At 39.4% G+C, this 10,957-nt stretch overlaps 2 protein-coding genes across 2 annotated transcripts; one reads left to right on the top strand and one right to left on the bottom strand.

Moving 5' to 3' along the window:
- The first annotated feature begins 422 nt into the window (after window positions 1-422).
- Window positions 423-9,606, top strand: LOC103520703 (myosin-6). The gene is made up of 7 exons (XM_008485802.2): window positions 423-525; window positions 2,440-2,692; window positions 3,882-4,072; window positions 4,291-4,356; window positions 7,827-8,090; window positions 8,878-9,003; window positions 9,508-9,606. The coding sequence occupies exons 2-7, from the start codon at window positions 2,470-2,472 to the stop codon at window positions 9,604-9,606; spliced, it is 969 nt and encodes a 322-aa protein (XP_008484024.2). The 5' UTR covers window positions 423-525; window positions 2,440-2,469.
- A 77-nt stretch (window positions 9,607-9,683) lies between these two features.
- On the bottom strand, window positions 9,684-10,674 carry LOC103520701 (the record flags this gene model as incomplete). Its single annotated transcript, XM_008485800.2, has 3 exons — window positions 9,684-9,858; window positions 10,106-10,262; window positions 10,538-10,674. Coding segments are annotated over 3 exons (343 nt in total), but the record flags the coding sequence as incomplete, so codon positions are not given.
- Window positions 10,675-10,957: the final 283 nt, after the last annotated feature.

Below are 10,957 nucleotides of genomic sequence, written 5' to 3'. Positions count from 1 at the left end.
GCCACCGCACCCCTGATGCCCCTTTCCACCCCCCCCTCCTCCTCCTCCTCCTCCTCCTCCTCCTCCTCCTCAACCTCATCTGACTTTTGACACGCCATGTCACAGTAAATTGAAATAAATAAAAATCTATCAGCCGATCAACTTCTGTCACTTGTCTATCTTTTATTGAAATGAAAGCAGTTTCCCCCTAAATGCTTCCCTCAAATGAAAACTTTTGAAACTATAACCTTGATAAAAATTACGATTCCCAAAAAGGATTCCTTCTTGTGTTGAGTGTTGACCGAGATTTCAAAGGAAAATTGAGAATGTTCTTATTAAAGTAGGTACAGTAAAAGGACATATATTTGGGCTGTGTACAGGTAACACAGGACACACGTCATCGTGATCTTCAATTTGGTCTTTCACATTTGGTAAGTCCGAATTTCAAGCTTTGTTTTCTCCTTAACTCTCAATGTTTCTCAGACCTACACAGGAACAATTCTAGTGGCTGTTAATCCGTACAAAGAACTGGACATTTACACCCAGGTAAGACCTTTCAATTAACCCAAACTTAACCCTTCGCTCTTTCTTGAACATACGTTTAGCATAGATATGCGGTCAACCAGCCTGATTTGCGGTTAGCATAATTTTTGTGCCCGCCTGGTTACCAGGCGTATGCAACTTCAACCACAAGGTCGATTGAAGCAAAGTCGGGATCATTAGTAGTGAATGAAGTGATAGATTTTTGGACTAACGATTTAATGAAGCGAGTTTTACTTTTTAACTCAACAATTTTCATTTAGCTTATCCGTCCGATAGCAGTAACTGTCGAATGGTTTGCTGATTTTCATCAATTTCAGCAAAAAATGTTCAATCCAAGGGACTTTGCTTAGCAGTGTTTGGACCTTTTCTGTGTGAGGCTGAGGTGTAGTTCATTGAACCCCTAGTTTACATGAATGAGTTGAATTATTTTGTATTTGGCACTAGAGTAGTGACCACAGTCTATCCGTCCGATCGCAGTAACTGTCGAATGGTTTGCTGATTTTCATCAATTTCAGCAAAAAATGTTCAATCCAAGGGACTTTGCTTAGTAGTGTTTGGACTTTGGACCTTTTCTGTGTGAGGCTGAGGTGTAGTTCATTGAACCCCTAGTTTACATGAATGAGTTGAATTATTTTGTATTTGGCACTAGTGTAGTGACCACAGTCACTTAAAGCAATTATAGCCTGGACTGAATGAAACAATGTGCTAAAAACTTGTGGAAATATGAATGAACAGAGAGCCGGGAAGTCAGAAGAATGTCGTAAATCATTCAATTCAAACAGACGATACAGTCATCATCACTGTCAAGTTGAAACTAATTATGTACTAAGGTACATGAATTACATATGTAGTTATAAAGATATGTAAAAGAGTATGTAATTAATTCCATTTGTGAGTGAAAAGTACTTTACTGTTATCAGCTCGTAAGGATTCTTAATTGAATGATAGATTAATGGTGCGAATTTTGTCTCAATATTAAAATATTGTATTGATATTTTAACTTCGCTGATAAGTTGTTCTTACAAATACAGAGTATCTTAATTTAATTGAAGATTCAGAAACGAGAATTAAGAGAAAAAGCTTATGTGAGAAAAAACTTGACCAACCTTAGGAGTTTGCTGAACTCCACACGCAAAAAGCTCACTCTGAGGCTTGGGTGTAGGGGTGAATGTCCCAAAGGATAAGGTTGAGCTTCTACGAATCTACGATCCTTTGTGTGATAAAAACTTGAGAAGTTTTCTAAAAAAGGGAAACAAAGTAATGTCACTTGTCTTCACCCGATTAGGATTTCAGCATTTTCAACCTGTAAGGTGGAGCTCTTTTCTCGGAAAACTCATAGGAAGGGTGTGTTGAGGGGAGTATTTTCTGACATTTGACAAGGAGTCACAATGTCACATCATGTGTGCCATAGCTGATGTTGAGCTTTCTGGTTGTTGGCAACGTTTTTATCTTCCCATATGGCTGGTGTGCTCCCTTTATGTATTTTTTATGACTTGGTAAACCTTTGTGTAAATGTCGTTCCTTCTCCCCTAAACACTGAAATATACCTGGAGATGAAACTGTAAGTCAGGATTAGTTCTCTCTGCTTGTGTACCCTTAACTTCAGAGTAATGGAAGGGTTTCATGTTGTAGGCAGACACTTTGCCACTTTCACGGGCGTGGATTTTTTTTTTCTCTCCCTCAGCTAGGATTGAACCCATGCCCTTTCGGTTGCCAGGCGAGTACTTTATCATGAGTCCATTTGAAGTTAATCGAAATAGGCCACTCAAAAAAAAAGAAAAAAATCGAAGTAGATCTCTAGGTAAAGGGACTTTTCAGTCCTATCTCAGAAGGATAAATAAGGTATATTCTATTCTTTGACTTTGATATCCCATACCAATTTTTCTAACCGACATTATACGTACTGTTCTCTTTCAGTCGAAAGTGTGCGAATATCATGGTGCCAAAATGGGCTCTCAGGAGCCCCACGTGTTTGCCCTGGCAGAGGCGGCCTACTCTTCTCTTCAGAACTTGGACGTCAATCAGTCTTGTGTCATCAGTGGCGAATCTGGTGCAGGGAAAACGGAAACCACCAAGTTCATCCTCCAATATTTGTGCTCCGTCACTAGTAATGTATCCACGTGGGTGGAGCAGCAGATCCTGGAAGCCAACACCATATTGGAAGCTTTCGGTAAGTTGTCCTCGCCAGCGTAGCTCGCTTGAAGGAGCGCTAGGTCACATGTTCAGTGTTAAAAGTCGCCGCTCCCTGTCCCACGGACCGTGGAAAAGTCATAGAAAGGGTTTAATTTTAACATTTTAGGAGCTTACGTTATTTCTCTATTAAGCTGTGTCCACATACTCGACGGGCTTCGACTGTGTGTGGACGCAGCAGCTTTATGAAGTCAGGAGCTTACGTTATAACAGGGTTCTCATCCTGTAAATTGCGTAAAATCGAGAGGTTTTTTCCATTCGGTTTAATTTATTAGCATTTATCAAGATGGGTTAGGCTTGGTCTACTTTGGTTGATTAAATAAAAGTCGGTACTAAGGTACATGAATTACATATGTAGTTATAAAGATATGTAAAAGAGTATGTAATTAATTCCATTTGTGAGTGAAAAGTACTTTACTGTTATCAGCTCGTAAGGATTCTTAATTGAATGATAGATTAATGGTGCGAATTTTGTCTCAATATTAAAATATTGTATTGACATTTTAACGTCGCTGATAAGTTGTTCTTACAAATACAGAGTATCTTAATTTAATTGAAGATTCAGAAACGAGAATTAAGAGAAAAAGCTTATGTGAGAAAAAACTTGACCAACCTTAGGAGTTTGCTGAACTCCACACGCAAAAAGCTCACTCTGAGGCTTGGGTGTAGGGGTGAATGTCCCAAAGGATAGGTTGAGCTTCTACGAATCTACGAACCTTTGTGTGAGTGCTCCGTCACTAGTAATGTATCCACGTGGGTGGAGCAGCAGATCCTGGAAGCCAACACCATATTGGAAGCTTTCGGTAAGTTGTCCTTGCCAGCGTAGCTCGCTTGAAGGAGCGCTAGGTCACGTGTTCAAAAGTCGCCGCTCCCTGCCCCACGGACCGTGGAAAAGTCATAGAAAGGGTTTAATTTTAACATTTTAGGAGCTTACGTTTTTTCTCTATTAAGCTGTGTCCACATACTCGACGGGCTTCGACTGTGTGTGGACGCAACAGCTTTATGAAGTCAGGAGCTTGCGTTATAACAGGGTTCTCATCCTATAAATTGCGTAAAATCGAGAGGTTTTTCCATTCAGTTTAATTTATTAAAGATGGGTTGGGCTTGGTCTACTTTGGTTAACTAAATAAAAGTCTACCCTTGCTAATCGATAGCCCATTTCTTCTCAGGTAACGCCAAAACAGTTCGAAACGACAACTCAAGTCGATTCGGCAAGTTCATGCAAGTCTGTTTCGACCCTAAGTGGATGATCAAGGGCTGCATCATTCAGGATTATCTTCTGGAACAGAGTCGGATCACGTTTCAGAGTCCTGGGGAGAGGAACTACCATGTGTTTTATCAGCTAGTCGAGGCTGCTCAAGTAAGTTAGTCCACTCTGGGGCACCAAAAACTGAGTTAAACATAAGTCTTGGCTCTTGGGGTGGATTTCACCAATATTTTTTCTTAAACTGAGTTCAAACTCACTATGTGGACCCGGCCATCAATTCTATGTCTGCATTGTTGTTCATTATTCTACATCCTTGGTTCCCTTCTTATCCTTCCCACACGTTATTTTATTATCTCTCTCTTTGTTTGAAGAATGAAGCTCAGAGTCCTGGGGAGAGGAACTACCATGTGTTTTATCAGCTAGTCGAGGCTGCTCAAGTAAGTTAGTCCACTCTGGGGCACCAAAAATTGAGTTAAACATAAGTCTTGGCTCTTGGGGTGGATTTTACCAATATTTTTTCTTAAACTGAGTTCAAACTTACTGAGTTAAACATAAGTCTTGGCTCTTGGGGTGGATTTCACCAATATTTTTTCTTAAACTGAGTTCAAACTCACTATGTGGACCCGGTTATCATTCTATGTCTGCATTGTTGTTCATTATTCTACATCCTTGGTTCCCTTCTTATCCTCCCCACACATTATTATCTCTGTTCTTCTTCTTTGTTTGAAGAATGAAGTAATGTGGACCCGGCCATCAATTCTATGTCTGCATTGTTGTTCATTATTCTACATCCTTGGTTCCCTTCTTATCCTTCCCACACGTTATTATCTCTGTTCTTCTTCTTTGTTTGAAGAATGAAGTTGGAAAAGACAAAGAGTTTTTTGTTCTGATCACACAAACACAACAAAAAAACGAGGAAAATTATTTTCCAACGGGTAAAAGTATGTGAGGAAGAGAAAAAAAAAGAACAACAAAAACACAGTTTCGCTCCCTATCCTCCCTTTCCTTCGTCTCTTTGATCCCTCTTCTTCATGTCCCTCCCAATTTTCTATTCTAACCCCCTCTTTTCCTAAACTCCTCCTTCCTACTTCCTTTTCCCCCTCATCTAAACTCTCTTCCCCTCCAACCTTGAATAGAAGATAAAGGAGGGGGGGGGGTTAGAAGGGAATTTAAAGGAAAGGGGAGTTGGGGGAGAAAAATAATCTAGGTGAATCTAGTGCCCTGGAGCTTTGTATGCGAAAAAACAAGGATGTGGGTGGAATATAGACGAGCATTTGTATTAGGATAGTAGCACAGTAGAGAAGTAGAGAGTTCCTGAAAATATAAATTTACCTCCCCTCCCTCCCCTGTTATCTCTATATTCCTTTTCCCCTCTATCCCCTCTAATCTCTATTCTCTCTGTTTTTGTCTCTTCTGCATCTCTTTCTTTGTTTATGTTTTTCTATCTCTCCTTATTCTAACTATCCTCTTTCCTTCCTCCCTTTATCCTGTCTGATATTTCCTTTTTCTCTCTTCCTCGCGGTGTTTTCTATTGGACCTCCCCTCTCTTCCCTGTTATCCCTATTCCCCTCTTTTCTCTATGTTTCTGCCTCTTCTACATCTCTTCCTTCGTTTGCGTTTTTATCTCTCTCCCATTATTCCTATCCTCTTTCCTCTCTTTGTCCTGTCTAATATTTCCTTTTGCTCTCCCTTTCCGGAAAATTATTTTCCAACGGGTAAAAGTATGTGAGGAAGAGAAAAAAAAAGAACAACAAAAACACAGTTTCGCTCCCTATCCTCCCTTCCCTTCGTCTCTTTGATCCCTCTTCTTCGTGTCCCTCCCAATTTTCTATTCTAACCCCCTCTTTTCCTAAACTCCTTCTCCTTCCTACTTCCTTTTCCCCTCATCTAAACTCTCTTCCCCTCCAACCTTGAATAGAAGATAAAGGAAGGACATGAATAGTCTTTCGAAAGCTATCCTCATCCTCTAAATTTATCTTGATCTTATTTTGATCCATAGATTTAGTTGTGAAATTTTTTGTCTGAACCTGAGTGTTAATCAGGTTCGTAAGGCTTGAGATGGGGCCTTTTTTTATGTGGGTGGAATATAGACGAGCATTTGTATTAGGATAGTAGCATAGTAGAAAAGTAGAGAGTTCCTGAAAATATAAATTTACCTCCCTTCCCTCCCCTGTTATCTCTATTCTCCTTTTCCTCTCTCCCCTCTGTGCTCTCTCTATTTCTGGCTCCTCCACATCTCTTCCTTTGTTTGTATTTCTAATGTGGGTGGAATATAGACGAGCATTTGTATTAGGATAGTAGCATAGTAGAAAAGTAGAGAGTTCCTGAAAATATAAATTTACCTCCCCTCTCTCCCCTGTTATCTCTATTCTTCTTTTCCCCTCTATCCCCTCTTATCTCTATTCTCTCTGTTTTTGTCTCTTCTGCATCTCTTTCTTTGTTTATGTTTTTATCTCTCTCCCATTATTCCTATCCTCTTTCCTCTCTTTGTCCTGTCTAATATTTCCTTTTGCTCTCCCTTTCTCTCCCTCTTTTCATTCTCTTTTCCCTCCATTTCGTTGTATGTTTTCACTCGTATTCTGTTTTCTATTATTTCGTTATCCACTATCATTCTATCTAGATGAAGATAGCGCTACTTATTTGTTTTAAATTACCTCTGTCATCTCTTCCTCTTCCTGCCTTTTCTTCTTTTTTTACCTTATCCGGATATTATCCTGTTACTTATCGTGTTCTTTCTCTGATTCTACTTTATCTGATCTGTCCTGGATCTTTCAGATTTCCAACCATCTTATTTCTCTCTCCCTTTTTAAGCCTTTGAATTTATCCACCGTCCTTCTTTGGGGATATTGAACTTTCAGTAAAGTGATACTCCTTTCATGATGGTGAGTTCATGCTTTAACTTGTGTTTTTGATCCATGAAAAAGCTCAGACTTGAAAGTTCAAAATGAATGCTAGAGATTCTACGGAAAGAGCTTCTAAATAGGTTTCAGTAAAGTGATACTCCTTTCATGATGGTGAGTTCATGCTTTAACTTGTGTTTTTGATCCATGAAAAAGCTCAGACTTGAAAGTTTAAAATGAATGCTAGAGATTCTATGGAAAGAGCTTCTAAATAGCGATTTTCACTGTGTTGAGAATACGAGAGAATCAACCAATAAGATTTTGAAATTAAAGCAATGGAATTACTTGCTCAAGCTGTAACTATGAAGGGACTTTTTAGTACTCGAGTAGTATAAACAAGGAGATTATGCATTACACCTCCGAGGAAAAATCCCACGTAATAAACAATGTACCTACTCGTACATTCGTTCTCTTTTGACAAAATTTTTGATGGCAAATTTGAGGAAATCAGGCTGTATGTCGTAAATTATTGGTGTAAAAAAAGTGGATATAACTTTCGAATCAATACTTCCCATTTAGGTGCTGGGTCAACACGAGAACACCAGAAAGTAACCCGTTGAAATATTTGCAATCGAAAAATGAGTACAAGTAATAATCATTTATTTTGCATTAGTCATTAGTAAATAACAACTCTGATTGTGCCCCGACCATTTTATCTAGTATTCTAGTAATAATGAGTACTTACCTTTTCTAAAATTTCAGAACCATCATCAAGCAGCAATCGATACCAAAGACAGAATGGCAGATTGGAAAGACGAAAATCTTCCTACGAACCAAAGCTCATGAACCTCTCGAAGACAGGAGGAATCATATCATTACATCTCGGGCTGTGAAAATTCAGAGCCTGTGGAGGCGATATATACATAGGTAAAACATACGTACAGAGGATAGACGTGCTATTCCTGAATTATTTATTTGTGATGAAGCTGAGAGACACAATTTTCATGAACAGCAGCAGTACTAAGACTTCCTTCATTCTTCTCTGTAACTATGAAGGGACTTTTTAGTACTCGAGTAGTATAAACAAGGAGATTATGCATTACACCTCCGAGGAAAAATCCCACGTAATATGGGTGTTCGCGTGGCTAGTCAACCACATCAACACGTGCACCAACCCGGGCCAGGATTCTACCCGCTTCCTGGGCGTACTAGACATTTTTGGATTCGAGAACTTTGCCGTGAATTCCTTCGAACAACTGTGTATTAACTATACGAATGAGAAACTGCACAAGTTCTTCAATCACTATGTGTTTGCGCTGGAGCAGGAGATAGTAAGTATAAGTATAAAACCTCGGTTGGAACTCACGGAGAGTTTTTGCTACCAAAGTTAGCGTCCCGCCAACTGTGTATTAACTATACGAATGAGAAACTGCACAAGTTCTTCAATCACTATGTGTTTGCGCTGGAGCAGGAGATAGTAAGTATAAAACCTCGGTTGGAACCCACGGAGTTTTTGCTACCAAAGTTAGCGTCCCGTTAAGTGCAGATCCTTTGGTTTTTCCTAGATCCCCATTAGTCCCATTAAAACCAAACTACAGTATTACCCAAGTTCAAAGTGCTCAATTTCTGGATTTGCCGCTTACTGCCCTCTTTTGTTTGCGCATCTGCAGAACCGAGTTTTCGTCAAATAACGTTAAAGAGTTCAGTTAACAGAACGCTAATTTTGGTTGCAAAAACTCGCTAATTTTGTCTGTGTCGAGATGGTCATCCATACCACGCGCAACATTGCTTAACCTCAGTGATTCATCGGAAACTCTTGCATTTACCATGCTGACCAATTAAATCTTATTTTATTTTATTCTTTGTTCGCTCATATTCTGGATTTGCCGCTTACTGCCCTCTTTTGTTTGCGCATCTGCAGAACCGAGTTTTCGTCAAATAACGTTAAAGAGTTCAAGTTAACAGTACGCTAATTTTGGTTGCAAAAACTCGCTAATTTTGTCTGTGTCGAGATGGTCACCCATACCACGCGCAACATTGCTTAACCTCAGTGATTCATCGGAAACTGTTGCATTCACAATGCTGACCAGTTAAATCTTATTTTATTCTTTGTTTCAGTATCGTCAAGAGGAGATTCAGTTCTCTCATATTCAATTCACAGACAACACATCCTGTTTAGAACTAATAGAGAAACCACCACGCTGTATATTGAAACTGCTCACCGAGCAATGTCATATGCCAAAGGTAATTAAAATAAGATCTATTATTTCATTATTAGAAATTCTTGTTTTAGAACTAATAGAGAAACCACCACGCTGTATATTGAAACTGCTCACCGAGCAATGTCATATGCCAAAGGTAATTAAAATAAGATCTGAGATCTATTATTTCATTCTTAGAAATTCTTGGTAAATAGTACATTATAAAATAAATGCCGTTTCTTTGTGTCATTATATCGCAACTTTGATGCTCACTGCAGCATTGTGGGATTTTCCAAATATCTCAATAATCCAGCCCCCAATGTTTACCTACTATGCTGGCACCGCACCGGTTGCTATGCGCATTTATACCTCACGAGGCTGAGTGGGCCCCGCAACAGCTAGTCACGGATTCAATCATTTGCGTGATAATTTTTTTTTACTCCGCCGGGAATCGAACCCGGATCTCCCGCGTGCAAGGCGAGCGCAGTGACCACTACGCTATGGGAGCTGACAAAATGGTACATTATTCTCTTGTGTATTATTCCAGGGCTCAGACTCCGCATATCTGGTCAACCTTCACTCGGAGTTCGAACCCCACCCCTGCTATGTGAAAGGCGAGGACAGGCGCCGCTGGGAAATTACCTAGCATGGGTTCATTGAAAAAGTAAAAGAATTTAAAGAAAGTAAATTGTGACTCTGATTAAATAACAGAAAACCATGAGGAAGGATTATTTAATTATACAGGACATTTATTTTCTACTTTCTACGCAACCCGGGCTATATAAATAAAACTACAATATTTTAGAATCACAGAGTTATAGAGCAGTTTCAGACTTGTTGAGATTTGATTCAAGTGGACCAGGGAACAATCGTATTGACCAAGTAGACTCCGGGCGTCCTGCAAAAAGAAACCCAAATTGAGATAGGTTGTACTACACGGCAGCAAAATCAAAAGAAAGTATGTGGAAGTTTAATCGTGTTAGAACTTAACGGTTCTCTTAAGAGAAACAACTTCATGAAAACATTGTATTTTTTTCTTTTCCACACCCTTGTTGCTTGGAGTGGCAACTAAACGTGCTATCTCCGCTGGCCACTTCAAAAGTGACTTGGAAAAAAACTTAAAATAAATCTGTTTGGAAACTTACGCGTTTCTATCTCCTATTCTGGCTTTGGTACCGATTGCACATCTACCCTGCAATGCCATCTCATCACTTGCACATTTGATCCCCTCTATTGATGTTATGTATGACTCGATAGCTTGAGAGTATACTATGTACGAGTAAGCATGATTAGATGCCTTATCTGAAACGATAAAGGTAACAGATTGATACCAGACAAGATAGATTATTTTTACCATAATGTTCATGACCATTTCTATGGATTGTTGATTCTTTGTTGGGTGGAAGAGCTCACGAAGTCTTGAAAAAAAAAACACTCATTCGGGAAAAAAAAGCTAATGAGTCTCACGACAAATGGGAACAGGCTCATAGACTACCGATAAAGTACATACATATGTGATAGAATGAAAGAAAGTGAGAAAAAAAGCTATATCCAAGAAAAGGTTTTCGGTTAATTACCTTCTGGATGAGTGTGAGGCTGGGTGGGTCCGCCACTATTGATATAATAATCCACCGTACCACTAGCCCAATCTTCCCCATACTCCCCTATGAACTTGGTAATTTTTGATTGAAGATTTCCTACTGCCAGGAGGAGTCTAGAAAATGTGGCAAAATAACATTTCGTAAAATCTGGTGGACTGGTGGATGTATCCAATTTACATTTGAATAAAATTGGTGGATGTGCTAAAATTACAATGCTCGAATACTTTTCCTACAACTGCGATAGTTTGTTGCAGCACAGTTTTTGTCATATTCTCGAAAATTCACTATTCTACGCATTTAGAATTCAACAGTGGGGTGAAGGGGCATAAAATGAAAAATAGTCTACATGTCTGTGGTATACACAGCCTCTCTTCCTCCCTCTGTCCTCCTCCTCCT

The sequence above is a fragment of the Diaphorina citri genome, unplaced genomic scaffold, assembly GCF_000475195.1.
Source record: "Diaphorina citri unplaced genomic scaffold, Diaci psyllid genome assembly version 1.1 scaffold3958, whole genome shotgun sequence".
Classification (NCBI taxonomy): Eukaryota; Metazoa; Arthropoda; class Insecta; order Hemiptera; family Psyllidae; genus Diaphorina; species Diaphorina citri.
The sequence above is the reverse complement of the archived record's forward strand: the minus strand, read 5'-3'. Positions and strand labels throughout refer to the sequence as shown.